The sequence below is a fragment of the Trypanosoma brucei genome, chromosome 9, assembly GCF_000002445.2.
Source record: "Trypanosoma brucei brucei TREU927 chromosome 9, whole genome shotgun sequence".
Taxonomy (NCBI): domain Eukaryota; phylum Euglenozoa; class Kinetoplastea; order Trypanosomatida; family Trypanosomatidae; genus Trypanosoma; species Trypanosoma brucei.
Genome location: NC_007282.1, coordinates 1,462,329 through 1,489,330, shown reverse-complemented (window position 1 = coordinate 1,489,330; position 27,002 = coordinate 1,462,329). Strand labels below are relative to the sequence as shown.

The following is a 27,002-nucleotide window of genomic DNA, read 5'->3' as shown; positions in this document are numbered from 1 at the left end:
ATGTGGTGAACTCTAGGTTCCCCAAGACTCCATGAAGGGGGTTTAGTGGAGGGAAAGGGAGAAGGCGAGGGGGCGGGATTGAACGTAAACAGAGAAAGGGGGAGTGACATGTGTGGATGATCTTAGAACTAACTGCCGAGAAACGAACCGGTGCATGTCACAAGCGCTCATTTTTTTTTTCACGTTTTGTGGGGTGCTAACGTTTGAAAGTTTATTTTTGTTTTACTATCTTTGCTCCTCCCCTTTTTATCTTCATTCTGGAGTGCATGGGTAATCGAGATGTGGCCGGGAATACTTCTGTGCCTTCTCTCCCCTTCTTGTCATCTTTCTCCCTTTACTGATTGATGGTTGCCGCTATTCGGCAGTTGTGTGGAAAATAACCGATGATAAAGTAATTCTGTTTTATGCTTCGACAACCCATCTACTAACTACTGTTGTTTGTTCCTCTCTTTCTCCCGTTTTTGTCGTGCCGACGGACGCGGTAGGGGAAGGATCTCACACGCAAGCGTACATATAACGGTTGGAGTGACCGCTAAAGATTACCGTAGCCTCTGTCCTTTGAAAAGATGCTGAAGGAATGGCTTCGAGGAAAGCAGAGCGAAGAACCCGTTGCGCAAGCGGAACCAGTGAAGCGAGGCGCACTGGGTGTCGATGTCGAGTCCTCACTAGAGCCTTCACAAGAGGAGATCATTGCACAGCGTGAGGATGCCTTTCGAAGGAAACTGGCAGCTAGCGCCAAAGAGGGCCCACCATCGCCAGGAAAAGTGGTTGCATATGACACGCTTCTCCGCCCCTTGCAAAGGCTTTTGCTTGATGGAAATGCAGCAGAGACGCAGGAGGGTCTCACAATCAGCGTTGCCCGCAATGCGCAGAACGTCATGATGTCTACCAAGACAATGCTTGTATCTCCACAGATGTCCAACTGGGAGTTAAGTCTACAAATGAACGGGTTCAGCGACATTGTCGTGGCGACGTATAATACGCTCAGTCGGTGGAGTTTGATGTACCAGCGTGTGAGTTCAACAGGAGCACTGCTCTTCGCGCAGTGCATGGCGCAACGACAACAAGGGATGACACAAGGCACCGTGGTCGGTATGATTCAATATCCGTGGGTCCAAGGAGGCTGTACGCAGGTACAGTACGTGAAGGATCAGTCATTTTCAGTGAGTCATGCCCAGCGTCTCATTAGGGGATTCTACCTGGGCTCGAATCTTTCATGGGATGCGCTGACTAAAGGAACATCGCTGTCATATGCGGGATGCATAACAAATCCCTCGAAAACGGGTTCACTGGCTGCGGAGTGGTCCCCCTCCAAAGGTGAATGGAAGGTGGGGCTCACGCGTAGCGACTGGGCCAGCGACGTCGAGTTCGCGATGCAGTTAGAATACACGAAGAAGGGGCAGAGCGGCTTGATGGGCCTTTTGAGCTTTGGCACAAAGAAACAGTTCGTTGGCGGAGGATCTGTAAGCACGGCCATGCTCGGATTTTCACAGTTGAAGGCGGTTGTGGAGGTTCCCTTTGGTGGTGATCGCAGTGGTTTCAACCAGTTTATGTGTATGTACAATGCGTTGTACGACATTCACTCAGGAGGTTTGAAACATGGTGTGGTATTCACTGCCTAAAAGTTATGGTGTGTCTTTGCCCAGCGGACGAAAAGGTTAGGGAATTTAAGAGCAAACATGGGAAAGGAAGTAGCGATTGGCGTGTCGTGTTTGAGAAGGAAACTTTTTTTTTTTGATTACGTTGGTGATTCGTTTTTCAATTTTTCATTACCAATCCCCCCTACTACAGGCAACTGCGGTGGTTGTGGTTCACATCGTCCGTGTATAATTCATTTATCGGTGGGCCCTGCAACCGGTAGGGTTGGTGTATGTGCAAGGGGGGAAGTCAGTGGGAGGTAGCGGGGTGGGAAACCAAAAGAGGTACGAGAAAAACAAACATATGTGTAAAACCCTTCCGGGTGCAGAAGCACAGAAAGATGGTTAAACTGACTTAGAAGAGGGGGATATCAGTGTGAGGGAAGCACATGTGTTCGAGGACGGGGAACTAAGCAAAACAAAATGTTTAAATTATAAGCAGTTATGTGCATGAACCTCCTCCTTGTGGAGCCCATCGACCGGGCGAGGAGTTCCACTTTGCAAGAGGAAAGTTCTGTGGATGCAGGAGGGAAATTGGTTAGGGGGTAAACAGGGAACAGAGGAGAAAAACAGATGGCACTCCCCCCTTTTTTAGTCTCCGGAAGTGTGGGTGCACAACCCTAACTTTACGGATGCCGTTCATTGACCGAAGCATGAGGAAGCATGCTCATTTCCCCCCCCCCCCACAGCACGTGTGCTTTGTTTCTGCAGGCACACGACATTTTTAACGTTAAATATTAATCGGCTGCGTTATTTGTAAGAAATTCCTTGGCTCAGCGCGGTTAGCTTGAAGCATATTTTCGCTTATTCGAGGAATGCGGCGGGTGTGGCGTAAGGGAGGAGAAAATAGTTGATGCAAGGTGGAGCGTCGTAAGGAGTTTCATTGTGCTTCTGTGCTGAACAGGAACGACAAATTGAAATGGAGCTATATACACATGTATACATTTACTCCTTGACTGCCAGAACTGTACTACTTCCTTCTGTGCTTACACTGTCTTATGACTTCTATCCCTTTTCTATGCAGCTAATAACAACAACGTCACCACCACTGAATCTGTTCAAAAAGGCGTACGATGAGCAACAAACAAGTGGACGGTGATTTGCATTACAAGTTGTGCAAGAAAATAGCACAACTAACGAAAGTTATCTATCACCTTAACCTGCAAAATGAGGATAACGACACACGGTTCAGTGATATCCGCGAGCGGCACGATAATGAGATACGTCAGTTGCACGATGCCACAAACAAACGTGTTGAGGAGGTGAAGGAATCTTTTCGTGCGGCAGAGCAGGATCGTATTGGCATTGTAGAGAACGCGCAGAGACAATACAAGGAATCCCTAGAAGCGGCGAAGGCGGAGTACTTACGGAAGATATCTGCAATGACGGAGGATTTGAAGGCCAGCAAGGCTCGTTTCGAAACGGCAGTGAAGGACGTGGTGGCATCTTGTAAGGCTGATGCAGAAAAGGCGATAGCTGAAAAGTGCCAGTCAAAGGACGCTGAGACCGCCAATCTTGTCCGAGAATACAATGACCGGTACAAAGCGATGTTGGCGGAGCAGATGAACGCTAGAGATGAGTTAGAGAAGACGATAAACGATCTACGGTCCAAACTAGAGGGGGCTGAAAGGGCACACGCACAAGAACTGAAACAGCTGGAGGCGAAGCAAAAGGATTCTGATGCGAAGGCAGCGGCAGAATTGGCCCGGTGGAAGGAAGAGTGTGAGAAGGCACGGGCATGTGTGCAGAAATTGCAGGCGGAGTGCGACTCCCTTAGTAACTGCCTCAATGAAAAGGCGAGTTCCCTCGGGAGCTACCGTGAGACTGAGGCCAAACTACGCGAGATTGTGAAAGCGTTAGAAAATCGACTGAGTGACTCACAGAAGCAGTGCGAGACTCTCAATGACACTCTGGCTGAAAAACTTCAGGAGCTTGCAAAGAAGGATTCTATTGTTATTAATCTGGAAAATCAACGTAGTTTGCTCGAGACACGCAACAGCGAACTTACGACAAAGAATTTAGAGTTGCAAAACCAGATAAGTGTGCTGGAAAAACGCTTAGAAACGCTTAGCACCCAGCTCCACGATATTGAGAAATTAAACCAGGATGAAGCTAACCAGCACAGCCAGTTCGAGGCTCAGCTACGGGGGAAGTGTGCAGACCTACAGCGGTGTATTGAGGAGCTTGAGAAGCGGCATCTGGAGGATTTGGATCAACTCCGTAAGAGTCATGCCAAAAGTATGGCTGACTATCAGTCGTCAGCAACGAGGGCTGCCGAAGAGGCCAGTGACGAATTCCGCTGTGCGAAAGAGGAGATGGCCAGATTGCACGAGGCTGAGAAGGACAAAATGAAAAAGGAGCACGAGAAGCAAGTTGCAGAACTGAAACGGGATCACGACCGGCAAATCAACAGCATCCGGGAGAGTCTATCTACTGCTAGTCGTGCTGAGGCGGAAATGCAAGAACTGGAGAAAAAGCTGCGTGATACTATTGCTTCTTTAGAGGCTGAACTGAAGGTAGCGTGGGAGAGGTTGGAGGAAACCGACAAGTGTCTGAAGGAGGTAACGCAGAATCTAGAGGAGGAAACGCTTCGATACGCTCAGCGGTTGCAGGAATTGGAGACGGATGCGGAGCAGCGGGTTAGAGCCGTGTGTGCCGATCGCGATGGCAAGATCTCCGCTCTTGAGGCGCAGCTTGCCGAAATTAGGCAAGAGGCGGAATCCCGGCTCAAGGAAGTTGCGAGGGAGTGGGAACAAAAACTGGAAGAAGGGCGAAACGCAAACAACAGAGGATTAGTAGCTGAGTTAGAGGCATGCCACAATGCGTACGCCCAGCAATTGAAACTATTGAGTACACTACACGAAGGGCAACTGCACCACTTCTCCCAAAAGGAAGTGATGTGCCTTGAACAAGTCACATCCCATTGCAATTCGGTAATAAAAAACATTGCAGATCGGGCAAAGAACGATACCGATGAGAAGGAGGCAGTTCATCGTGCTCTCAAAGAGAGCGGTGATCGACTACGGCAGCGTGAAGAAGATCTCCGGCGGCTAAAAGAGCAGCTTGACGGCATTCGCGGTGACGCAAATAAGCAAAGAAGCGTCATGCTTGAAGAAATCCAAGCGCTGAAGGGCCTTATAGCAAAACTTATCGCGGAGAAGGAAGGCCTGGAAGCATCCGATCGAAATATGTCTAATGAACTGCAGGAGTTGCGCCGAAATTTTGCAACCAGTCAGCGGGATGCGCTCGACGCTCAGAGGCAGGTGCAGGATCTAGAGGCTACCATTGCAACGCTGAGAGAAGATGCGAAGCGAGCAATTCAGGACGCGGAAACAAGGTTGCAGGAATCCCTCAAGGCCGTAATGGATTCTTGCGAGCAGAAGGCGAAGGCAGAACTTGACAACCTACGAGCCTCGGCTGCGATGGAGCGTGACAACTTGCAGCGACGGGCAGACGAATCTCTTTCTGCGCTGCGACTAAAGTACAATAATACACAGGAGGAACTTCGTGACGCGATGTTAAGGATTGACGGGCTTACTAACGAGTTGGGTAGGTGCTCGGAGGAGTTGAAAATGGAGCGCCAGAGGCTGGCGGCAGCAAAGTCCGAGTTTGATGAAATTCTCAGGCGGAAACAGCATGATCATGACGAGAAGATGCAACATTTGGAACAACAAGCGGAGAACATCTTGAATGAACTGGGCATGAAACACAAGATGTTTGTTGACGACCTGATTCAGCAACAGCAAGAAGAGCGTACCGGGCACAATGCAAGGTTAAGGGAGTTGCAGAGGGCGTTTGATGACCTTCGGCACCGCTATGAGTACCGAGAGTCGCGTCAGGAAGATGTGGAGATGATTAACCGCCTCATGAAGGAGGCAAAGAAAAAGGAACAGGACCTGAAGAAGGCGTTGGAGGATATGAAGATGTATAAACTTGAGCTTGTCAACCGTGAGGACAACTACAACAAAGTCTTTGGGAGGCGGCCTGTCGTTGCACCGAGGGAGGCTGCAAGTAAGTTTCAATCGCGCTGAGCAAAGGTTGTCAACCACGTCACATTTTAGTTGAGTAATCACTTGCTTCGTTTCGATATCACCCTTATTCTTTTTCCACTGTCCTTGACAATATTGTGGGGGACAGTCGGCTACCGCGATGCGGTGCCGAATAAATGTAGCAGTGCGAAGGTTTTGTCAGTGCATATAATATATAGTTGTGATTCTCATATCAGTTAATTTGCTTCTTCAGGTAGGAATGTGCGCATGCGCGCAGGGGATACAAAAGAGGAAGCGAGGAATGGTTCATTTCTTTTGCTTCTTAGCGCATCTTCAATGCGAAGATGCCACGTTTTCATTGCCATATTTAAATGCGAAGGCAGTCACTGGTTTATGCCCTTAACGTTACTCACTTTTCTTTCCCGCTTTTTTCTTTTAAAAAAATCTGCCTTTGTTTATTTTTTTTTTCTTGCATACTCTGTGCGGTTGTGTGCCCCAACTTACGGTGGTCTGCCCTCAGCCACAAGGAAAAAACAAGGGAAAGGGAAGTGAGCGCAGGCAACTACAGCAAGGGGAAAAGAGAGTACACCACTGACCATAGGAATACTTTCAGGAAAAATAACATACACACGTGCCTGCGAGATAACACAAAAAGGCGGTGTTTAAAACGTTAATTTGGGGGAAATGACAACCGCAACGGAATTGAAGCAAAAGGGTAACGAGGCGTACGCAGCAAAGCGCTTTGAAGAGGCACTGAAATACTACGAAGAAGGGCTCGCGCTCGATGGTGGGAACATCGACCTTTTAAATAATGCTGCGGCCGCAAGCTTTTCCCTCGGAAGATGTGAAGCCGCTATCTCGTTTGCGCGGCGCTCACTCGGTGTTCGAGACAACTTCAAGGCACATAAACGAGTGGGTGAGGCATTTTGGAAAATGGGAAATTTAAGGGAGGCCGCAGCAGAATACGAAAAGGCGCTGGCGTTGGAACCTACCGACAGCAGTAGTCGGGAAAATTTGCAAAAGCTACGGCAAGAAATGAATCGGGGACAGGCGCAGTTTGGTGGCTCACCGGTGGTCATGCCCCAAATTACACCACATGGTACGGTAGGATTGCTTGTTGACACTTTAGTGTTAGTTCTTTCCTTTGCGGCGCTCGCTTCTTCACTCATTGGGGTGAACGGAAGCTCCGCTTGGTTTTTGCTATTGATAGCCGCTGCCGCGCGCCACGCTGTTATCGCACATTCCAGGCACATGCTGGTTCCCGACTTGTCTATACTCAAGTCGTGGTTTGACGTGCGCTGCACTTTGGACTTGATTCTCTGTCTTGTGGCATTGATCTCAGGAGTTCGGGCGCAACTTCCACTTGTCGTCGTTCAGGGCCTCTACAGTGCACTCTCTCTCGCTACTAACTTCTCAAGAGTGCAGCAGGTTGCACCAGCAGCTTATCAAGCGGGGTTGCGCTACGCGCAGTCGATAACTTCAAACGCTCAAAGACTCATTATGCATGCGGTGTCGTTGGAGGCTATAATGCTGTTGACTGTTATATTCTCTGGGGGAGCCATCTTCACGCTCTTCTATATACAATACGCCAAGAACTTGTATCGCATTGATGGAAACGTACGGCTTGCGTTCTACGGAATTCGGGAGAATTTGACTCAGCTCGCCCGTAAGGGGTTCATGCCGGCTTTCGTAGACTCAACGTTACAGAGGGTTTGCGACACTCTGTACCAGTTCTCTCAGCAACCGTTTTGATGGCTTTGTGCACCATTTACTTTCTTTGTAGCCATCTCCTGACTTCTGCGTTCCGCTGCTGTGGTTACATTTCATTTTCAAGTTATACCAGCATCTTGGTGTGTTATCAATGACTCCTGCCAATGGGTAGTGAGGAAATTCCTGTGGCAGCACTGTCTTCCAAAGGTACGGGCACTGTCTCATCGTCATAATTAGCGCCTTCACGAATGAGTACTACAGTTAGTCCCTCGGTTCTCCGTTCTCCTCCACATGATCTGTTGTATTTACTTCCTTCCTCTTCTCTGTTTCACGACTGCGCTGCCGCAACTACACTTTCTTTTGATCTGATTCACCTCTTAACTCCCATGCGTTTACTTTAGGTAGTGGGCCACGCTTTCAATTATCTGAAGGAACTTAATGCAGCACGTGGGAACGCGGTCGGGCAAAAGTGAGGCGAAGGATGCGGCGGTTTCCACGGACAACTCGACGCATGAGGACGCGGCGCACACCATCATGGAGATTGACCGCCTTACCGAGCAGGGGGTTGCCGCGGCGGATGTCGCTAAGCTGCGGCAGGCGGGTATATTCACCGTGACTGGGATTCACATGCAGTGCCGAAAGGATCTTGTTCTTATCAAGGGTTTGTCTGATGCCAAAGTTGACAAAATTATCGAGGCGGCACGGAAGTTATCGGATTGCGGTTTCAGCGTTGGAACGGCTTACCTGCAACAGAGAGGGAGGGTGACCCGTGTAACAACTGGAAGCACGGCTCTGGATCAGTTGTTGGGCGGTGGCATAGAAAGCATGTCAATTACGGAGGCGTTTGGTGAGTTCCGAACCGGTAAAACGCAGATAGCACACACATTGTGCGTAACGTGCCAACTCCCCATTTCAATGGGGGGGGGCAATGGTAAAGCTATTTATGTTGACACAGAGGCAACTTTCAGACCTGAGCGGATTAAGCCCATCGCAGAGCGTTTTGGTCTCGACGTTGAGGCCGTACTGGGGAACATTCTCGTGGCACGAGCTTACACGCACGAGCATCAGATGCACCTCTTGTCAATGGTTGCTGCGAAGATGGTAGAGGATCAGTTCAGTCTCCTTGTTGTAGACAGTGTAACGGCTCTCTTTCGCGTGGATTTTTCTGGCAGAGGGGAGCTCGCGGAGCGGCAGCAGAAACTGGCCAAGATGTTGAGCAACATGATTAAACTTGCGGAGGAGTATAACGTTGCTGTGTACATAACAAATCAGGTGGTTGCGGATCCTGGTGGCGCCTCCATGTTTGTGGCCGACCCCAAAAAGCCTATTGGAGGTCATATTCTTGCGCATGCCTCAACGACGCGACTGTCGCTGCGCAAAGGACGGGGGGATCAGCGCGTGTGTAAGATATATGACAGTCCGTCGTTGCCGGAGGTGGAATGTGTTTTCAGCATATCGGAGCAAGGGATTGTTGACGCACGTGAGTAGGTAGCTTTCCTATGGAATGTTTCTACTTGCTACTGTTGTGTTTTCATCATACCTTTGCCGTTCCCTGTTATTTGTTTCGCGTGTGTGTTTGTGTGCGTGGGAGTATCTGGCGTAGCCGGTTGATGGTGTGTGATGTGGTGTTGACGTCTTCAGCTGCACTTTGCCTGGTTTGTTCTTCCGTCTGACATTTACTTTGTCCCAACGCTTTCCTTTTTATTTTCAATTCTTCCCTCAGCTATTGTGATTACTTTTACATATCCCTTTATTTGCACAGAGTTTTCTTATTGCGTCTCTGGAGCGCTTTCTTCCCGAGATCCACTCTCGGAGTGTGGGGGCGAGATTGAGGTTGACAGAACAGAAAACCCTCAACATACGAATCTCGTCGGGGAGAGTGTGCTTCCGACCCTCCGTGCTTTCCCTCGTTGTTTTATCCTTAAGATCTCGACGTTTATATTTAGGCAACAGACTATTATTTTTTTTTGTTAATGTGACATGCTTTCGTACATTTCCATCGCATGGCCGTTGATAATAGTTTCAACAGTGACGTTCTACCTCCCTTTGATTGTAGTGGGTTCATTTTTCCGCTGTTGTACTTTGCTTAAACCTGTTGCGTTATTTGGGTTTTACTCCGTCACATCTGTTTCCACCTTTTCGCTACTTGTTTTGTATTTCTCTACACCCTCCACTCGTTTCACCAAACAGTTGTGCAGCTATGGAAATAGTTGTAAGTGCTTCATCAACATGACAAACTAACGGAATCACGAGACGCAAATTAAAGGGAGGGCGTGCGAGTTAATTTCACAGAAGGAACACACGGCGAGGTTTCAGTTACCCGAAGGCGTTCGGTTACACGGTGTGGGGCGCGCTGTGTATCGTTTCTTACCACGGATGTTCGAACTGTAACTGCTAGTCGTGTTGGGAAGCACATTTTTCAGGGTAAAAAAAATATCCTGCTTCGTCCTTCTACCCACATGATTCCATTGAAAAGGTGCTTCATAGTGAGCAGTGAAAAGTGTTGACTTCATTGTTTCGCCTCCCGTTTTGCATATTACATCCCCCCTTCATTTAGCATAGAGTGCTGAGTGTCGTTGGGGGGCTATTTTTTAATGCCAGAGCATGTGAAGATAATTAATTTCAAACCTCTTTTAACGTAGCGGTCGTTTGTTCGCGTGTTATTCTATCATTTCCCCTCTTTTTTAGGAAAATTTTTTTCCCATCAGTAAGTCCGCGGACGGCCACACTTGAAGTGTTGAATGCAATAGGCTTGCACCATGCAAAAGGTCGGCGTCAAGGCATTGTACTCCAGGCGCCAAGAGATTAAGGAGCGGATGATGCATTATAATGCTGCCTGCAGACGGGACATGAGGCTTAGCGACCTGCGGCTTCGGCGGGAGGAGTCAGACAAGCCTGCCCAGCCCACAGCCAACGAATATGCTTTTATAGGATCTGAATTCGAGTGCGATCTGACCGACCCATCGGTAGTCGACCTTCTCGTTGAGTTGGAGAACGAGATTCGAAATGAGCAGATGATTGAGTTGTATGAAGAAGCCCAAAATCAAGACTGGGAGGCATACTATTTTCACCTGTGCAGCCCGTAGGACCAGGCTGCAGCAACGTAACAGCAAACAGAATACGTATATATATATATGCATACATATGTTTCCATACATGTGGTAAACACACTGTTTGGAAGTGTGCGATTACGAGTGTGGCGGAATCGAACGCTTGATAGGCAGTGAACAGACAGGTAAAATAGAAATAGGCTATGGTTGACGGGGTTTCCCTACCCTTTTTGTATATATAAGGTAACATGCTTTTTTTCCTTTTTGCGTCCTGCTGCAAATTGATGCTATGTTTTCTCCGTTTTATCCAATGCATAAATGCGTTTCTCAGCCGCTGCAGTGCGGGTGGGGCGATTACTCTGCGAATACTCCTTTCTGTGTGCTAGAGTACTGGGAGATATTAGCTCGGTTGTTGGAGTACTAGTGCGTCACGATGAATGGTGTTGCACCAATAACGGATAATTTATTGATGCAGCTGCGCTCATTTTTTGTTGAATGTTGTGAGCCCCCGCAGTGTATGACGGAGCTGCTCTCCGGGGAAGCTCTTCCCACTAGGAATCTATGGACGCTTGATGTGGACTGCATGAAGTTACTGGCGGCTTGTCCATCCGTTGCGGACCTCCTGTTCTACCATACTACCACCCTCATGGACGCGCTCAGAAAAATCTGTGCGGAGGTTTGCGCCAAAGCTGGGCGCCATCTTAACCCTAGTGATTTATCACCACGGCTTTCGCATCTTCCTACAGTGGGAACCCCGCCGCCCTCGCTGCCTCCCCAGCGCGGGATATTGGTTAGTGTTTGTGGATCAATTGTCCGGATGAATACAAAGAAGGTGGTACCGCTGGTGCGCAAGTTAAAGTGCTTCAAATGCCTTGAGACAGTGGAGTTGACCTCAAGCCCGTTTGACCGCTCAACAAAGTTGAAACCTCATTGTGCGAACAAAGAATGCAAAGGAGAGGAGTTGCAGCAGATTGGGCAGGTGTGGATGGACTACGCGGAGTGCCGACTGCAGCAGCGCCATAGCGAGAGTGGCCGACTTCCTCGCACGCTTCTTATAACGCTTGAAGATGACCTCTCGAAAAAATGTACTGTAGGTCAGTTGGTGGAGGTGATTGGTATTCTTTTCCCAAAATGGCGCAATACTTACCCAAATGCGTTGCCAATCATTGAACCCACCATTTGGGCGCTCAACGTTAACGTGATGGACTCCTACCGCGATGGCGGAAGTTTCAACGCGTCTGCGGCGGCAAAGCGGAGGCACAATGGACAGGTAGAAGAGTCCGCCTTTACACCCGAGTCCTTTTATTCCTCGTTCGGCAAAGACAAATTTGGTAGAGGGAGCGCGTTGGTGAATTCCGTTTGTCCACATTTGGCGGGACTCTTCGCTCCTCGCATGGCTGTTATTTTGGCGACTTTGGGTGGGACATCCACGGTTGGGAAGACGCGCATGCATGTCCGCTCCACAATCCATTGCCTTTTTGTTGGTGATTCTTCCACAGGAAAATCACAGTTACTACGATGCGCAGCCCTTTTAGCCCCACGAAGCACTTCCACGACTGGCATGGGGAGCACTTCCGCTGGTCTCACGGTTGCGGCATCGAAAGAGCAAGGAGAGTGGGTATTGGAGCCTGGCGCTTTGGTATTGAGTGATGGGGGTGTTTGTGTTATTGACGAGCTTCGGACCGTTTCTGTTGGTGATAGGGCCTCCCTTCATGAAGCAATGGAGCAACAAACGATATCCGTGGCCAAAGCTGGAATGGTGACCAAACTGCGTACCTGCTGCTCTGTTATATCTGCTTGTAATCCCCCAACCCGTCAAAATGGGACCGAAATTGGTGTTGGTGGGCCACTGTTGAGCCGTTTCGACTTCGTCTTTCTTCTTTGGGACACCCCGTCACCCGAAACGGACGACCGTATCGCCACGCATATCCTCAACTATTCGCAAGCTGGAAGGTTGCCGGATTCGGTGCTGTCGCTCGATGATGTGGGTCGCTACTTGCGGTGGGTTCACGCACATTACTCCCAGAATGGGGGTCCGCTGCTCACCGACGGAGCCTCACGGCTTATCAAGGCGTACTATGAAATGCAGCAGCGCCGCGGCGCGGTGCCAAACCTTGCTGATTGTGTACCGATCACAATTCGCTTACTGGAATCTCTTGTTCGCGTAACGCAGGCGTACGCGAAACTGCACCTGGAGCGCGTTTGCACGGAAATGGACGCGGCATTTACGGTATTCCTTTTTGAACAAAGCGCATACAGTCTTAAATGTCCATTAGAAGTACTTGGACCAGATGTTTACACAAGCTCAAAGTGTTTGGAGGAGTATTTCCTCGATCTCAGTCCCAAGGGCGTGGAGAAGCAGCGCACAATCCTGCAAGCCATCACAGACACGTTTTCCAGTTGCAGCAGCACCCTTGATTCTGAGACAACGCTTGAAAATGTGCCGCAGGATTTGGCTGCCGGTGAGTGGCTCAGTAAGTTAAGGGCTCCTCATGAGAAAACGCCCTCCCCTGATCGTCTTGTGGGTAAACGAAGCAACTCAGATTCTGGTACACTTGAAGCTGCGTTGAGAAGCGTGAAGCGTTTGGTGGCTGAGGTGAGAACTCCGAGGGAAGAACCACAAACGGTGATATGTTATCCGGCTGATTCTTTATCTCAGCTCTCTGCCCCACCTGTTTCATTACCCCCCGCAAGGACACCAAACAGGCTTCGTGATGCCAAAGAAATCATGCGTAGTTTGTCGTTTAATGCATGATCTCGCTAAGCAGTGGTTTATGGACAGTGTCGAACTCTTATCCCTCTAGTTATTTTCCTTGTTTTTATGTTGAGTGTGTCGACTGAGAAGGGGAGGGATGATATGATTCTTCCCCTAACTGGCTTTGCATACACAATTGGGGCCATCTGTTCTTATTTTTCCTCCTATCTCCTCTCCCTCCCGGTGTGTGTCAGAGGGAGGGTGACGCCGCAGTTATTATTAGTTCTTCCTTGTGTAGTCGTCTTTTTTGTTTTTGTTTTTGCTCTCGTTTTGCGCGCATCTTTCAGCCATAACCACTTAGTTTTCACTTTCTCCTGCGTGGCCAACCCATTTTGGTGGAGTGCCTATGTGTGATGATCTCACTCCTCATAACTTTAGAGTAAGCGGTGGCCATTTACACATTTCAGTGTTGTCGACTGAGCCCGTGTATGGATCAGAAATGTAGCTTTGTGCCGATTGCACGTCATCCCTTTGTGTTACTTCTCCCCCTTATTTATCCCTTCCCTTCCCATTTTCGCTTGGTTTTGTTTATTGTTGGCGCTCTTGCACCAACCTCACCGACACAGTGAGTGGGTTACTGCCGTTATGGGGATTCTTTTTTTTACGCGGTTCGCAACCAACTTAAAAAGAAAAAAAGGGAGATTTGCGCGCCGGGGGGAGGGGCGTTATGGAGAGTGCCAATGCTAAAGAGAATATTACGGTGGTTGGGAGGCACATGATGAAAGTATCGACTGGAGCTGAATGATCTATCACCAAACGTTTGGGGGAGAGGGCCGCTGCTGTGGTGTGTTGTTTCAAGAGTGTGTTTATATTCTTTATTGAGTCATTGAAGTGCCAATCGAGTAACATGTAGTTGTAAAAGGACTTTTACCCTTTTTAGTGGATGCGTTTCTAGCATGTTGCTTAGCATATAAGAGTTTAGTAAGTGACCCACTGCACCACCGTTGCACAGGTCTTTTGTGTGCTATTGTGCTGCCTGTAGTAGTAGTACCTCAGGCACTCAGCGAGCGTTAATAACACTCCTTTCTCTCTCCCTCTATCACCATTGTTGTGTACCCCATGCTGTAGCCGTCGTAAGGGTGTAACTGAGGTAAATATGATACAACATTGATTACCATCGTTCCTGATCGTCACGACGGGCCTTCGCTACCCATAAAGATCATCGACTTCTCTGCATAGAGCACGACTGATCTGTTTAACCATATGTAAAAACAGATATATATTTGTGCGTGATGTAATTGTCTTTTCTATATTCCCACCTTCTTGAGCTGTACCTTCTTCTGTCAACTCCTCTTTATTTTGCACAGCCCAACTCGAGGTGAGGCAGACTAAGCGCTTTTAGAACCAAGTGCTTCAGCTTCCACCGAATCGATGGCCGAACCCGTGCTTCCCCCTCCAAGAAACGTGGCCACATTTTACCCACAGGCGCTTACTTCCGTGCAGCGCGGAGGAGCTGAGGACACTGATATCCTGACACCTGAAACGACTTATTCATCGAGTGAGAGCCAGCGTATTGTCGTTGGCAAATTTGTGCCGGATCCGAATGATGATGACCCGTCTAACCCAAAGTATGTCCCGCAGACCGCCCTGTCGCGCGTCCGTGCCAGGCTCCCGATGATCTCCCGGAACCAGGGCAGTATATCGCGCTCCACGTACACACTGGAGGAAGAAGTAGCACCTCGAGAGGAGGGGCGGAGGAGTAGCGCCCCCGTATCCAACAGTGGAGCAAATTCTGGGGGTAAAATATATTATACACTCGTAAAACCAATTTACTCGTTCTCAGCAGGGAGTCTCTTCTTTCCCATTCAGCGATACGGCGGCGCGAGGGCGCGCAGCGCGAACCCTGGGCAGATCAACCTCACATACCACGGAAATGATCGCCCATCCCTTCGGTTTGATGCGGTGTCGGTTCAGAAGAATAACCTAAATCGGATGTGCCTTTATAAGCTCGGACCTGGAGTAGTGGCGTTCAAGGTTGTCATCGACGCGTTTGAGGCTTCAGGCATGAAGTACACAGCATCAAACGAGCTGTTTAACGTGATATGGGCAAAGCGGGCAACGACATATATTCTTTCCCATCTTGGCCCTTACCAAAAGGTTAATCACTTCCCTGGGACATGGGGTATTGGACGTAAAGATAGTTTGGCTACCAACATTCAAAAGATGCAGCGCTACTTTGGGCTTGACAACTTCAATGTTATCCCAATGACATTTCTTTTACCAAAGCAGCGTTCCCAGTTGGAGGACTACGTGAACGAAAATCCGGATAGTGCTGATGATCCACTAATCTTCATTGTAAAGCCCAGCGCTTCGAGTTGCGGTCGTGGAATTCGTTTGTATCGGGGTATGCCACCCATGCCGACAGGCTCCAAAAATGCGGTATGCCAGCGGTATGTGGGAAACCCGATGATGATCTTCGGACGGAAGTTTGACCTACGGTTGTACTGCGTCGTTACATCATTTGATCCATTACGTATTTATATTTTCGATGAGGGCCTTGTTCGTTTTGCGGCGCAGAAGTACCCGGGAATGGACAAGGATTTGGACAATGTTCAGAAACATCTGACCAACTATTCCGTGAACAAAACCGCTGAGTTGAATCGGGCGAGCCGTGGTAAGACATACGACTCCGATGACCCATTAGATATTAAGTGGTGTCTCTCCGACTTGCGTGAGTTCTTAGACAAGAACGTAGAAAACGGTAGGAGGGTATGGGAAAAGGTTTTGAGTAGTTGCGATGACGTGGTAATAAAAGCTTTTCTCAGTATTGAACACGAGGTAGTTGAGCGGCTCCGCAAGGAGTGTCGCAACAAAACAGGGCGGGGGTGCTTTGAACTTTACGGCTTAGATTTAATGGCCGACGATCAGTACAACGTTCGTCTTATTGAGGTGAATATCATGCCGTCCCTGGCGACGGGAACACCTCTGGACAAGGCTGTCAAGTCGCGCATGCTCGCACATTTATTAACTCTTATTCGCGTCGTTCCACATCAACGTGATGCCCCTGCGACGAATTTCCAACAGGAATATGGAGGGGCGTCACCACCTAATTACAACAAACGGTACCGATTCGGACGTCATCCTCACAAGGCGGGGGAAATGATTCGGAAGTCACTTCTCACACGTTTCAACGACCCCAAAGAACCCGAGTCTATTCTGAGCCCTGCAGAACACATGATGCTTTTGGAAGCGGAAGAGGAACTGGCATGCGCCGGGGGATTCCGTCGGATATTTCCTCGAGCTGACAATGTGTTGTCTTACTTACCATTTTTTTCTCATGGGGTGCTCCGGAACAATTATCTTCTCGCATCAAGCGTTATGATGCAGGAAAAGAAGACAGCGTGACGATGGAGCAGATGACTTTGGTGGTATGTGTTTTTTTTTTTTGTACGTAAGCGCACTTTTGCTCTAGCGTACCATTTATACGTGCGTAGATTTATGGAGAAACAAACGAGTCGAGGTGAGGTGGAAGGTCAACAGTAGGGAAGGTTCTCGACTTGGCATGTGAACCGCTGCTTTCACCGCCAGGCAACAAAGAAAAAAAGTTCTTTTTTTTTTTTTCATCCTCGGTTTGACACCTAATGGATTGAGCGGCGGGGTGCTGGTAAAACTGCGATATAGCGGGAGTTTAGTGTGTTTTGGAGACCTTAGTGCGTGACTGGCCGTAACGCAGGGAAGATGATTTTGTATGAAGTAAGGGGAAGGAAGGTGAATTCAAAACTCCCTAAACTAACCTCATATGGCCCGGTCGATGTCTTTCTTAATGTTCGTATCTCTATGTCTCCTTTTTTTTTCCTCATTTTTCTTTGAGAAGGCACATTTGTTTTGTTGAGGAGCGCTGTCGTGGAGTGTTGCCTCACTTTCTTTTTTTTCTTTTTTCTCTCGCGTGGCTAAACATTTTATGTCGTCATGAAGAATCCTCCTTCAGTTTGTATTCGTTGTGATGGGCTGATGGGTGATTTAACCGTCACACCATTTTTTTTTCGTTGTGTTACTTCCTTTTCGCTGCTCATTGTCATCGGGATGCTTCGAGTGAACTGACAAAATTCATATACGGATGTGCCCACTCGTCGAGGACTTAATGATCCTTCCAATTTCATATTGGCTTTTTGCGCTTCTCCCCCTTCTTCTACGCCCACCTGTTGGACTTCGTCTGCGTTTTTTTTTTCCGTTCTAACCTTCGTGCATTAACTCTAATCAAAACCCTCTGTTGGCCTTCCTTTTCATTTTTGATCTTACTTGTAATGCACAAAACTCTAACTATTATTATTATTATTTCCATGCGCGGCGTACAGCGAGAAAGGGAAATCTATAGCCTCAACAAACAAAGGAACACAAAAGTTTTTTTTAAAAAAAAAGAAAAGAAAGAAGGGTTGAATAAAAAGGCAGAAACGGAGAGACAGAAACATGTTGGATCACACAATTGCTATTGGTGCCGCTCTCTTTGCCCTCGCGCTGGTTTATTTTGTATTCCGCAGCATTGCCAGAACTGATGTCACCACCATCTCGCATATGAAGCAGAGTAAGTTGGTCTCTCGTCCGAGCAAAACCAAAAAGCCAAAGGAAAGAAAAGACAGGAGAGAAGATGAGAGGTATCAGCGTGAGATGGATGCCCTCATCGCTCGTGAAGTTGCACGTGAAAACGTTTCTATGCGCAGCGACACCCACAAGCCACAACCAAAACTACTGGAAGAGGTGCAAAAAGACACCTCCCGGCGGCCTAAGACTCCGACTTCGCTAAGCACCGCCGCTGTTGAAAAACAGGCCAAAATCGACAAGGAATCCGGTTTCCAGCCTGTTGTCAACCAACGGAAGGAACGCCAGCAGCAACAACATCAACAACAACAAACATCCGCCCCGAAGCCGATGCTTGTGAACGAGGCATTGGAACGCAAGCTCAATCATTTTTTCAGCAACCTTAACCGGAAGGAGAAGTTGACTCGCCTCAGCCAACCCGAGGAGAACCCTACCGCAAGCAAAGGGGCAACCATCATTGTAAGAAAAGATATCGCTAATGCCCGCTCGTGGCAACAGCAACAACAGTGATGACATTACCGCCCATATTATTATAGCACATTACACATTGGTAGTACTCATCAGCGGTGCCAAACATTGGTATTATGGCGACCTCCATTCTCATGTCGAGACTCCTAACGAATGTTATGGCGGGGGGAGGGGAGGGGACAAATGGATATTTGTTATACTTTGCGTGAGAGTGGTATGAAGGGAGGGAGGAAATATTGTGTGGGAATGTAATGCGTTTTGTGGTACTTATCACTTGTTGTTTTGTCGCGGTCCTCATGATCTGTCCTGTGGAATTTCGTATGAGCTTGAGACTGGAACAGTTAACAAAAGGAAGCGGTTATGAAGAAAATATTTCGGAGTGAGGGGGTTGAATGGCTTTTTTTTCTTCTTTTTAGCTTTGATAAAGAAGAGAGGGGTGATTATTTTTGCATTGGTATTCCAAGTGAGAAGGAATAAGAAGAACGAAAAGCCACTTAGGTGTGAAGAAGACGGAAAGGGAAAATAATGCAAGCATTTCAGGTAAGAGCCGGGTAAAGGTATATTGCTGACTCCACTAGATGAAGGAAGGGGGTCCCATCACTTTTGTCGGGCCGCATATTCGCAATTTCCCTTCGGTAACTGCCTTTCCGAAGCGTCAGGCAGACAAAAAAAATTAAGAATAATGATAACAATGATTGCAAGGTGTGAGCATTGCCGCCCCTCCCAGCGTTTCAGCCACACTGCCAAAAGAGCACTTGCTTGCATTCCCTTCCTTCTTCTTACTTTTATTTCTTCGCACTTCTTTTTATGATGTTAGTGTTAGGTATCCATTGTTTGTATCGCCCAATATGTTTCTATCTTGCTCCCTATTTGCATACATAATGGCATGTGTGGTGGCAATATCTTGACTAAGAAGATAAGAGAGTCACAAGCAAAGTATACGAGTAATGCCGATGATGCGTGTGGATGTATGAATGGGTTTCCATTTGCGGCGTGCTCACCGAAGGGTTGGATTTATTACCAGTCACCGCAACTGATGATTTAAGATGTAACCGGCATTTTTGGAAGAAAAGAAGTAAAAGTGCTTAAGGATGCGATGGGGTATGCGGGTTCGGGTTAATTTCTATTTTAAAAGAAGTGTAACAGGGGTGCCTTTATTTTGTGTCTTGAATCCTGGAATATCTAACTTCTTTTTTTTTTTTGAGACGTGGATGGATTGACAGTCGAGCAGCTCAACATGTATTTGTTAAACGAGGAAACGATAGCCTCTTGTTGGGCGGGGATGTGTTATCTTTTACTTCACGTTGTTACGTCATGTTAATTATACCGGAGAGCGGTGTTGAGATGGAAGTTTTCACTGCTTTTCATGAACGCTTTTGCGGCATCGTGACTGGTGTACCTAATTTGCTCTCTTGGTATTACCCCGCTGCTATACACATGGTCAACGTTCCTTCTTTTGTACTCGCTCTCTCTCTCTCTCTTTCTTTTACCGTTCAGCACTTGTTCCATAGTTCACAAAAAAAAAAAGCTCTGCTCGTATCCCACTTGTAGTTATTGCCCATTAACATGACACAGGTCATCACGGAGAGTTTGCGCACCGGTGTTACCCCCGCAGCACCGAAGAGTCAGCGCGTATGTCGGCACTTCGCCCGTGGGCGGTGCACTTGGGGTACATCATGTCGTTTCTCGCACGAGGTGGAACGCCCATCTGTTGATGAGGCCTCTACCAACCCTTCGTATATTGGCTTTCATCAACAACGAGTCCAGAAGGAGCGTTGCGCCATACTTAAAGAAGCATTGGAAGGCAACTTCGAGATAAAGCAATACAACTTTGCTGAGGGATGCACACGATGTGCAGTTGAGCTTCCCCCTCCTTTGGCTCCCATCCCTATTCCACGGTTGCTATCAGCTAATGAAGTTAAGGCGCAGTTACAAGAGCTGGAGGGAAATGAACAGCTTCGTGCGGGTGGCCTTCTGTATTTTGTGGGTGAGCCGGCCGTATTTTGGTCGATGATGCATTATTACCTTAAGAGTCACACCACCACAAGCAGCAAGTGGGACAAGCTCCTCAGTAACGCCAAACGCGGCCGTGTAGAGTGCATGTTCTTCCGTTCATCTGTGGGGTGCATGAGCAATGAGTGCACATTTGAGCACGGTACAACATCCGCCGTTACCATTCCTTCACCGCTTCAAAATATGGCCACGAATAATGCCCTTCTGGCACCTGTACTGGGTTTTGGAGCTGCCACCGCAACATCGACGGTGACGAGTGCAAACGGCAGCACTAATACTCCCATCACTGCTTCCAACAACACCGGTGGAGTTGGCGGAGCGGTCGCCAAATCGCTTTTGGTGGGAAGTACACGTGTCCCAGTGGACCTCACAAGACGCACCTCAGTTACACATTTAACCGAGAAGGCCGATGAGACGGTCATGTTCAGTGACCCGGTATGGGGACTCCACAGTTTGTTAGAGCCGAAGGCCACTACATTGCCGACTCAGCAACAACAATCACAGTCGCAGTTACAGTTGCAACAGCAGCCCGACGGATTGTCTTTGTTGTGGGACGACAGCCTACGAACACGGTCCGTGCCGTTGTGGTGATTCAACGCGGAATTTCTTTTTTTTTTTCTTCGGTGATTCATAATTATCTTTCCGTTTTTTTTTTATGTGTGTGTCCTCCCTTCCTTCCAGTTGTTCTCTTTGTTTTTTGCCCCATTTTTCTTGCGTTTTCGTACGCGTTACTCAATTCATACAGTGTTGGGGAGGTGTTGAAGGACCTGAATGGGGTGATGGACGCGATCTGTGTTTGTTTGTTTGTTTGTTTTTCCTTTAGATGGCTGAGGGGGAAATGTTCTGTGTGTGTGTGTGTGTGTGTGTCACTAATATGAAAAAAAGGGGCAAGAGTAATAAATTTGATCTTGCATTAAGTTTCCTCCGCCTGTTTTTTTCTTTTTTTTTCTTTCTGTCTTTATTTAACACCCATTTTTTTTCTTTTTTATTTTGTTTCTGTTCACACACCTCACCACATTTCCTCAGCTACTCGCTTTTTTTTTGTTGTTGTTATTGTTTAGTGTTTCTCTCCTTCCACTCCCCTCAATTTTGTTCCTCTTTCGCGTTTCAGCCACCACTGCCGTCTTGCTTCCTATTTTCTTTTGCCATTTTTTTGGTTTTTTTTTCTTTGTTTTATACACATGTGCTGGTGTGTCCAGTCGTGTAGTGCTTCAGGTTCATTTCCCCTCATCATTTTGTTATTCCCTTCCTTTTTCTTCTCTCCTAGTGGGATTTCGTATAAGAATGCGCCTGTCATACCTTCCTTCACCTATGGGTTCCTCCCTTTTTCTTTTCTTTCCTTTTATACTTCTTTTTTTTTTTCGCTTACTTGCTTACTGTATGTCCGCAGGCGGAAGCTTTTCTTGTCTCTCTTCTTTTCTTTTTCTTTTTTCCTTTAATTTTTTTTTCGCTATTATTATTATTGTTGTTATTGTTATTGTTATTGCTATTATTATTATTATTTGTTGTTGCTGTTGATTTTGTTGTTTCTGTGTCTTTCGCACGCTATTCGCCTCTCAAATGGACGCGACTCCGCAGAGTGTGGAGTAAAAAGATAGATAGAAATAAGGAGAGAAATAAAGAAAAAGGAAGAGGAAAAGAGAAAAGAGAAAAAGGAAAAGAGAAAGAACGAAAAAGAAAAGAGAGCAATGAGGTGTGGGATATGCATTTATTTATATTTATGCGCATGTATATTTATTTATGTGCACGTACGAAATGGAAAGGAGGAAGAAAAGTGAATAAAGGAAATTGGCGTGTGTTTGTTTGTTTGTTTGTTTTTGTATGTATGTGTGAAGATAGAGAAGGAAAGGAAAAGGAAAAGGAAAAGGAAAAGGAAAGGAAAGGAGGATAAAATGAGATTAAGACACAAGTCGTGTATGGTTTTCTATTCACATTGTGCGTTTGATAGTGGGAGGTTTTTCCCCCCTTATTCATATCTTTTTTGTTTCTTTTTTGTTTCCTTTTCCTTTTCCTTTTTTTAAAAGTTTTTTTGTTCACTTATTCCTCACTTACTTCTCACTCCCCAATTTCCCTCTTCCCCGCTTGTTTGTTATATGATATGTAGTATGCGAGTTTCAGTTGCTAGTGTTTGTTTATATGTTTTTTTTAAAAAATTTTCCTACAGATTAAAACTGGGAAGGGGGTGGGAGGCACAACAGAAAAAAAGTAATATAAGGAGAAGGAGGAGGAGAGTTAAGGAGAAAGGAAATGCGGGTGTGAATTAACTAATGAAATGGGGAGGGGGTAATAATTTCCTCTTCTTATTTATATATATTTTTATATATTATTTTGCTTCCGTTCTTTGTTTGTTGTTGTGAAGAAAAAGAAGTTGCGAAGTTGGAGGTATTAATTCCTAATGAATGGAGTGAGTTATAAAAGGAAATTTAGTTTGCGGGTGAGATGGGAGAAGGTAAGTGTGTGAAACAAACAAATTGTAGAGGAAAGAGGGGGAAGGTATAGAAAAGAGAAACAACAACACCAAAAAGACAAAAAGACAAAAAGACAAAAAAAAAAAGGGGGACGAGTAAATGGAAGGAAGGGAGGGAGGAAGGGAAGAGAAAAAAAACAAAAAAAATAAATTTTGTAATTTTTTTGTGTTTGTTGACTTTTTTTTTTTGTTACGTAAATGAATATATATATATATACATATATGTATTCATTTATTATTATGCAACAGTAGTCTAATTGATATAGGTGTCAAGTTCAAAGCAACCGCTCTGACGTTTTTTTTGTTTTTCTCCCCCCTCCCCCTTTTCCCTTTCTGTTCTTCAAACACGAGAAGAGAGGGAAAGAAGGGAGGTGAAAAAAAAAAAATTACAACTGCAGGGAACGACAGCGAAGTAAGGCAGCGGAAGATGAGTCTTTTTTTTTTTTTTACCAGGTTGTTACTGTGGTAATAATAATAATAAGGATAATAAGAATATAAAAATAATAATAATAATACTAACTACTTCAAATGGTGAAAATAGCTAGACGGTCGATATGACAAAGAAAGATGAGAAAAGTAATAAAATTAGAGAGAAAAAGAAAGAAAGAAAGAAAGAAATCGAATAAAGGGGGAGGAAGAAGAGAAGAGAACAGAAATGCCGGTTCGCATACACATCCATCTATACAGAGTAAATAAGAAAAAGGAACGGCAAAATCCCTAAAATAAATAAATGAGAACACACATACACACAATTTTTTTTAAAAAAAAAAAGAAACTAAAGCGAAAAAATAAAAATAAAGTTTGAATACTAGATGTCGCCCATGACCGTTTAGCTCAAAGTTCAGTTCAATTTTTTTGTAAAGGAAAAAAATAAGGGAGATGAGGGGGTTCTTCCCATTAAAACAAGGTGTGTTACTATTTTTCTTCCATTTTTTCCCCCCTCCCTCTTCTCTCTTCTTTTTTTTTTTGTGTTATTGCTTCAGTATTGTGACAGCGGAAACAAATTATGATACTCAGTAGAAGCAAAATAAAAAACAAAAACAAAGAGAAAAGAGAAGAAGAGGTTTGGGATGATGAAATTATGCAGTCGTATATTTTTCCTCCACTGCTTTCTTTTTTTTTGATTTTTGGTCAATTCTGTTGTGACTTTTGGTTAAATGATTGAAAATAAGGAAATCATTTTTAGTGTTTTTTTTAATTTTTCCTTTTTTTTTTGTTGTCGGAAACTCGAAACCAAGAAACCAATGCAAACGCACACACACACACACACACTGGTAGTAGAACAAACGAGAGGATTCAAAAGGAAAAAAAAGGAAAAATTAAAGGGAGGCATCCGCGAAATAAACGAAGCAAATAGCAAAGAAGAAGATTAATTGTTGTTGTTGTTGTTTTACACCACCAAAAATTAATAAAAAAGAAAAGTGAGTTTAAGTCAGTAATAAACAATTCTTTATTATTATTATTATTACAATTTCTAAGAATCATTACTAATATTAATGATAGATATATTTATTTATATGTATGTATTCATGTATATACAGATAGCGGAATGGGAAAGAAAAGTAAAAAAAAGAAGGAAGGAAGGATGGAAGGAAGGAAGATGAAATGTGTGATTTGTGTTTTTTTTTTCCTTTTGAAAGGAAGAGTTGGTGGTGATTGGATGGAAATATGTATGGAGGGAGATGTTGAAAGAAGAGAGGAGAAAAAGAAGAGGCGGAGGAGGAGGAGGAGGAAAAAAAAACGTGACAAACACACAAACATGAAGAAAGACAAGTATTTTTAAAAAAAAGAAAAGAAACATATAATACCACTTAAATGCTCTCAGTTTCATAACGTGATGTTACACACGCTCAAGAAGGTTAAATGAACAGTTCTAATGGTAAACATGTGTTTGTTTTGTGGTGGTTTTATATGTAAATACCACACATGCATATAACACAAATATACATTATATGCTTTTCCGTACACGCACACATATGCGTGTATTGATGTGTGTGAAATAAAGAAAAGGGGTAATAATCCCTCTTCCACATGATAAAAGCGCATGAATGATTAAACGAAATGTTACATGGTGGAAGAAGAGAGGAGGGTGAAGAGAAATAAATAATACATGAATCGGTAGTGATTGTTCCAATGTTGGCTTCATGCAGAATTTATGAAACCGTCCTTGGGGAGCTTTTATTGATTGATTCGTTCGTTCATTCATTCGTTCACTTTTTTCTTTTTGATCGCCATCTTTTGTTTGTTTTTTTTTCCTTTTGTTTCCTCCATTCATTTCAATTCGCTTGTGTCTCTCGATATTGATTTCCGTATGCATGCGCGTATATGTGTGTGAAAATGAAAGACACACAATCATTAATGCTGTCATTACTGTTGTTTTCATATTTTACACCGTACATGTGACATTTCATTATTATTATTATTATTATTGTTGTTGTTGTTACCGTGCAGGACGTTGGTGGTGCTGTTGGAAATGAAATGAGGAAAACACGACGAAGCAAAAGAAGGAGATGAAATAAAAGAGGCAAAATGAGAGGTGAAGCAACAAATAAGAAATAGGCGGGGAAAAAAAAAAAAGAAGTCACATAAATCATGACGGTAACGAATAAATAACTCAGGTGTCCATCGTCACCTCCGGTGATCAACATTTGCACGGTTTATTTCTACGGTTACGATTTTGCGAATGACGAACGTGTTTGTGTTAGGAACAGTACTATGTTTTTTTCTTTCTTATTTCTCACCCCCTTTTTTTCCTTTGTTTTTGTTTTATTATTATTATTATTTATTGTTGTTTTTCTTCTGCTTTGACGGTTTCGTTTTGTCCTCCTTTTACCTGTTTACCTGTCCTTCGCCTTCATGCAAGGCAGAGTGAATTTGCAACTGCAGCAACGCGGACACTCAAAAAAACAAAAACAAAAAACAAAAGGATATGGACGTGCGAATAAGGCGTCACATCTCCATGCAAGAGCGACCCTTACAATCAAAATGGAGGTGAAACTACAACAAAAACTAAAGTAATAGTAAAAATAAACGCAAAAAGAAAAAAAAAATATGAGCGATCGCTCCCCATCTTCTTTCCATCCGTGTGTGTGTGTGTGTGGTGGTATTTTAATGGCGGTGCCATTTTTATAATGGGGTTTGTGAATGTTGGAAAGAGAAAGAAAGGAATCATTTAAGATAATGATAGGAGGAGGAAGAATAATAATGAGTTTGCGTCCGCATATTTGTGTTTGTGTTTGTGAGTGTGTGCGGTTGGTTGATTGAAGTGGAAAAGGCAGGTAAGGGAGAGAGTTTGTTTAAGGGGTTGTTGACAGCATTTATTTCTCGTTACCTTGGTTTTCCTTTGGTTGTTGCAGTTACTCCATTCCTTCCTTCCTTCCTTCCTTCTTTTTTTTTTTCGTGATTTGATTTGTCCTGGCGAAAAGCGGAATGAGTTGATGGAGGTAAGTAATGAAGATAATCTTAACATCGATGGTGATGATGATTATTATTATTATTATGGTAGGAATGAAACTGAGGCTCCAAAATCGTTTGTTTGTGTTTTTTTTTTCCCCTTCCCATTTTGTTTCTTCATTCATTGGGGTACGGTCCACCCTTCTTCAAGAGAATGGTGTGAAGAGAATAGTTTTGACGATGCTTCTGAGTACGAAGAGAAGAACGGGTTTGCGTTTGTGTGTTTGTTTTCGTGTAGGATGAAGGGAAGGAGGAGGGAAAAACGCCGAAGTTTTGTAGTATCTGTCAAAGAGTGGAGGTGAAAGGAGAAATTAAAAGGGATGATAGAGTGGTTAGTGTACCTTCATGTCTTCAGTAATGAAATAAACAAACGCGTATACAGATGTATATATATGTATACATGTATATATATGTCAGTTTGTTGGCGTTTTGTAGTGTGTTTGGCAGTTTAGTATGCGAACTTTTATATGGGTGGGGAGGGACTTGAGGAACGACAGAAACACATACGGGGGGTTATGTTGGCTCTTTTTTTCCCCCATATAGAGGGGAAATATTAAGAGTATATATATATATATATATATATATATGTTATGAATAATGAAATGAAGTGGAAAGTTACAAATGGTAAAAATGAGGAGGGTAAAAAACAAGAGAAAGATAAAGAGTTGAGTTTTGTCGTTCGTCTTGTGGGGAAAGAAAATCGTTGAAAGTAGTGCTGCAACTAGAGAAGTGTAAGATAAGTGGGAGAACTCTCTCTCCTCTTCACTCTCTGGTGCTGTGCCCTCTTTCACTACAGTTTCGACAACATACACGCGTATTTGGCGATACATTAACGGGAAACAAGCACGTCTCTAACTACCCTAACCTTCTTTCTGTTTCTTTTTTACGCATGTCCGCGTGCTGTTGTGCGCTTTCGACACTACT

At 45.2% G+C, this 27,002-nt stretch overlaps 18 protein-coding genes across 18 annotated transcripts, besides 26 other annotated features; 16 read left to right on the top strand and 2 right to left on the bottom strand.

The window, feature by feature from the left end:
- Positions 1–566: 566 nt before the first annotated feature.
- Tb09.211.1240 (hypothetical protein, conserved) lies at positions 567–1,622 on the top strand (the record flags this gene model as incomplete). Its single annotated transcript, XM_822176.1, has 1 exon — positions 567–1,622. The coding sequence occupies one exon, from the start codon at positions 567–569 to the stop codon at positions 1,620–1,622; it is 1,056 nt and encodes a 351-aa protein (XP_827269.1).
- Positions 1,623–2,710: 1,088 nt separating this feature from the next.
- Positions 2,711–5,668, top strand: Tb09.211.1230 (hypothetical protein, conserved; the record flags this gene model as incomplete). The annotated part of the gene is made up of 1 exon (XM_822175.1): positions 2,711–5,668. One exon carries the CDS (start codon positions 2,711–2,713, stop codon positions 5,666–5,668), a length of 2,958 nt encoding a protein of 985 aa, XP_827268.1.
- A 642-nt stretch (positions 5,669–6,310) lies between these two features.
- Tb09.211.1220 (hypothetical protein, conserved) lies at positions 6,311–7,378 on the top strand (the record flags this gene model as incomplete). Its single annotated transcript, XM_822174.1, has 1 exon — positions 6,311–7,378. One exon carries the CDS (start codon positions 6,311–6,313, stop codon positions 7,376–7,378), a length of 1,068 nt encoding a protein of 355 aa, XP_827267.1.
- A 396-nt stretch (positions 7,379–7,774) lies between these two features.
- Positions 7,775–8,824, top strand: Tb09.211.1210 (DNA recombination/repair protein RAD51/Dmc1; the record flags this gene model as incomplete). Its single annotated transcript, XM_822173.1, has 1 exon — positions 7,775–8,824. The coding sequence occupies one exon, from the start codon at positions 7,775–7,777 to the stop codon at positions 8,822–8,824; it is 1,050 nt and encodes a 349-aa protein (XP_827266.1).
- A 1,271-nt stretch (positions 8,825–10,095) lies between these two features.
- Tb09.211.1195 (hypothetical protein, conserved) lies at positions 10,096–10,422 on the top strand (the record flags this gene model as incomplete). Its single annotated transcript, XM_822172.1, has 1 exon — positions 10,096–10,422. The coding sequence occupies one exon, from the start codon at positions 10,096–10,098 to the stop codon at positions 10,420–10,422; it is 327 nt and encodes a 108-aa protein (XP_827265.1).
- A 433-nt stretch (positions 10,423–10,855) lies between these two features.
- Tb09.211.1190 (minichromosome maintenance complex subunit) lies at positions 10,856–13,141 on the top strand (the record flags this gene model as incomplete). Its single annotated transcript, XM_822171.1, has 1 exon — positions 10,856–13,141. The coding sequence occupies one exon, from the start codon at positions 10,856–10,858 to the stop codon at positions 13,139–13,141; it is 2,286 nt and encodes a 761-aa protein (XP_827264.1).
- A 66-nt stretch (positions 13,142–13,207) lies between these two features.
- On the top strand, positions 13,208–13,495 carry Tb09.211.1180 (hypothetical protein, unlikely; the record flags this gene model as incomplete). The annotated part of the gene is made up of 1 exon (XM_822170.1): positions 13,208–13,495. The coding sequence occupies one exon, from the start codon at positions 13,208–13,210 to the stop codon at positions 13,493–13,495; it is 288 nt and encodes a 95-aa protein (XP_827263.1).
- Positions 13,386–13,413: a microsatellite.
- A 1,017-nt stretch (positions 13,496–14,512) lies between the features above and the next one.
- On the top strand, positions 14,513–16,486 carry Tb09.211.1170 (tubulin--tyrosine ligase; the record flags this gene model as incomplete). Its single annotated transcript, XM_822169.1, has 1 exon — positions 14,513–16,486. The coding sequence occupies one exon, from the start codon at positions 14,513–14,515 to the stop codon at positions 16,484–16,486; it is 1,974 nt and encodes a 657-aa protein (XP_827262.1).
- Positions 16,487–17,385: 899 nt separating this feature from the next.
- Tb09.211.1160 (hypothetical protein, unlikely) lies at positions 17,386–17,634 on the top strand (the record flags this gene model as incomplete). The annotated part of the gene is made up of 1 exon (XM_822168.1): positions 17,386–17,634. One exon carries the CDS (start codon positions 17,386–17,388, stop codon positions 17,632–17,634), a length of 249 nt encoding a protein of 82 aa, XP_827261.1.
- A 19-nt stretch (positions 17,635–17,653) lies between these two features.
- On the top strand, positions 17,654–18,187 carry Tb09.211.1150 (hypothetical protein, conserved; the record flags this gene model as incomplete). Its single annotated transcript, XM_822167.1, has 1 exon — positions 17,654–18,187. The coding sequence occupies one exon, from the start codon at positions 17,654–17,656 to the stop codon at positions 18,185–18,187; it is 534 nt and encodes a 177-aa protein (XP_827260.1).
- A 1,272-nt stretch (positions 18,188–19,459) lies between these two features.
- On the top strand, positions 19,460–19,696 carry Tb09.211.1140 (hypothetical protein, unlikely; the record flags this gene model as incomplete). The annotated part of the gene is made up of 1 exon (XM_822166.1): positions 19,460–19,696. The coding sequence occupies one exon, from the start codon at positions 19,460–19,462 to the stop codon at positions 19,694–19,696; it is 237 nt and encodes a 78-aa protein (XP_827259.1).
- Positions 19,697–19,711: 15 nt separating this feature from the next.
- On the top strand, positions 19,712–20,749 carry Tb09.211.1130 (hypothetical protein, conserved; the record flags this gene model as incomplete). The annotated part of the gene is made up of 1 exon (XM_822165.1): positions 19,712–20,749. The coding sequence occupies one exon, from the start codon at positions 19,712–19,714 to the stop codon at positions 20,747–20,749; it is 1,038 nt and encodes a 345-aa protein (XP_827258.1).
- Positions 20,750–20,937: 188 nt separating this feature from the next.
- On the top strand, positions 20,938–21,036 carry Tb09.v1.0610 (hypothetical protein, unlikely; the record flags this gene model as incomplete). The annotated part of the gene is made up of 1 exon (XM_822164.1): positions 20,938–21,036. One exon carries the CDS (start codon positions 20,938–20,940, stop codon positions 21,034–21,036), a length of 99 nt encoding a protein of 32 aa, XP_827257.1.
- Positions 20,952–20,972: a microsatellite.
- Positions 21,003–21,025: a microsatellite.
- A 53-nt stretch (positions 21,037–21,089) lies between the features above and the next one.
- Positions 21,090–21,159: a sequence feature (A-rich).
- A 283-nt stretch (positions 21,160–21,442) lies between these two features.
- Tb09.211.1120 (hypothetical protein, unlikely) lies at positions 21,443–21,676 on the top strand (the record flags this gene model as incomplete). Its single annotated transcript, XM_822163.1, has 1 exon — positions 21,443–21,676. One exon carries the CDS (start codon positions 21,443–21,445, stop codon positions 21,674–21,676), a length of 234 nt encoding a protein of 77 aa, XP_827256.1.
- Positions 21,475–21,606: a sequence feature (GA-rich).
- Positions 21,610–21,661: a microsatellite.
- A 100-nt stretch (positions 21,677–21,776) lies between the features above and the next one.
- Positions 21,777–21,841: a sequence feature (T-rich).
- A 19-nt stretch (positions 21,842–21,860) lies between these two features.
- On the top strand, positions 21,861–22,049 carry Tb09.211.1110 (hypothetical protein, unlikely; the record flags this gene model as incomplete). The annotated part of the gene is made up of 1 exon (XM_822162.1): positions 21,861–22,049. The coding sequence occupies one exon, from the start codon at positions 21,861–21,863 to the stop codon at positions 22,047–22,049; it is 189 nt and encodes a 62-aa protein (XP_827255.1).
- Positions 21,955–21,975: a microsatellite.
- Positions 22,000–22,043: a microsatellite.
- Positions 22,050–22,133: 84 nt separating the features above from the next.
- Positions 22,134–22,177: a sequence feature (A-rich).
- A 281-nt stretch (positions 22,178–22,458) lies between these two features.
- Positions 22,459–22,488: a sequence feature (AT_rich).
- A 145-nt stretch (positions 22,489–22,633) lies between these two features.
- Positions 22,634–22,776: a sequence feature (T-rich).
- Positions 22,777–22,827: 51 nt separating this feature from the next.
- Positions 22,828–22,853: a microsatellite.
- A 238-nt stretch (positions 22,854–23,091) lies between these two features.
- Positions 23,092–23,144: a microsatellite.
- Positions 23,145–23,214: 70 nt separating this feature from the next.
- Positions 23,215–23,243: a microsatellite.
- Positions 23,244–23,375: 132 nt separating this feature from the next.
- Positions 23,376–23,396: a sequence feature (AT_rich).
- Positions 23,397–24,074: 678 nt separating this feature from the next.
- Positions 24,075–24,144: a sequence feature (AT_rich).
- Positions 24,145–24,194: 50 nt separating this feature from the next.
- Positions 24,195–24,225: a microsatellite.
- Positions 24,226–24,332: 107 nt separating this feature from the next.
- Positions 24,333–24,358: a microsatellite.
- Positions 24,359–24,573: 215 nt separating this feature from the next.
- On the bottom strand, positions 24,574–25,008 carry Tb09.211.1100 (hypothetical protein, unlikely; the record flags this gene model as incomplete). The annotated part of the gene is made up of 1 exon (XM_822161.1): positions 24,574–25,008. One exon carries the CDS (start codon positions 25,006–25,008, stop codon positions 24,574–24,576), a length of 435 nt encoding a protein of 144 aa, XP_827254.1.
- Positions 24,803–24,840: a microsatellite.
- Positions 25,009–25,034: 26 nt separating the features above from the next.
- Positions 25,035–25,068: a microsatellite.
- Positions 25,069–25,371: 303 nt separating this feature from the next.
- Positions 25,372–25,445: a sequence feature (A-rich).
- Positions 25,446–25,603: 158 nt separating this feature from the next.
- Positions 25,604–25,677: a sequence feature (T-rich).
- A 312-nt stretch (positions 25,678–25,989) lies between these two features.
- Positions 25,990–26,015: a microsatellite.
- Positions 26,016–26,062: 47 nt separating this feature from the next.
- Positions 26,063–26,380, top strand: Tb09.211.1090 (hypothetical protein, unlikely; the record flags this gene model as incomplete). The annotated part of the gene is made up of 1 exon (XM_822160.1): positions 26,063–26,380. One exon carries the CDS (start codon positions 26,063–26,065, stop codon positions 26,378–26,380), a length of 318 nt encoding a protein of 105 aa, XP_827253.1.
- Positions 26,381–26,453: 73 nt separating this feature from the next.
- Positions 26,454–26,490: a microsatellite.
- A 1-nt stretch (position 26,491) lies between these two features.
- On the bottom strand, positions 26,492–26,908 carry Tb09.211.1080 (hypothetical protein, unlikely; the record flags this gene model as incomplete). The annotated part of the gene is made up of 1 exon (XM_822159.1): positions 26,492–26,908. One exon carries the CDS (start codon positions 26,906–26,908, stop codon positions 26,492–26,494), a length of 417 nt encoding a protein of 138 aa, XP_827252.1.
- Positions 26,639–26,665: a microsatellite.
- Positions 26,909–27,002: the final 94 nt, after the last annotated feature.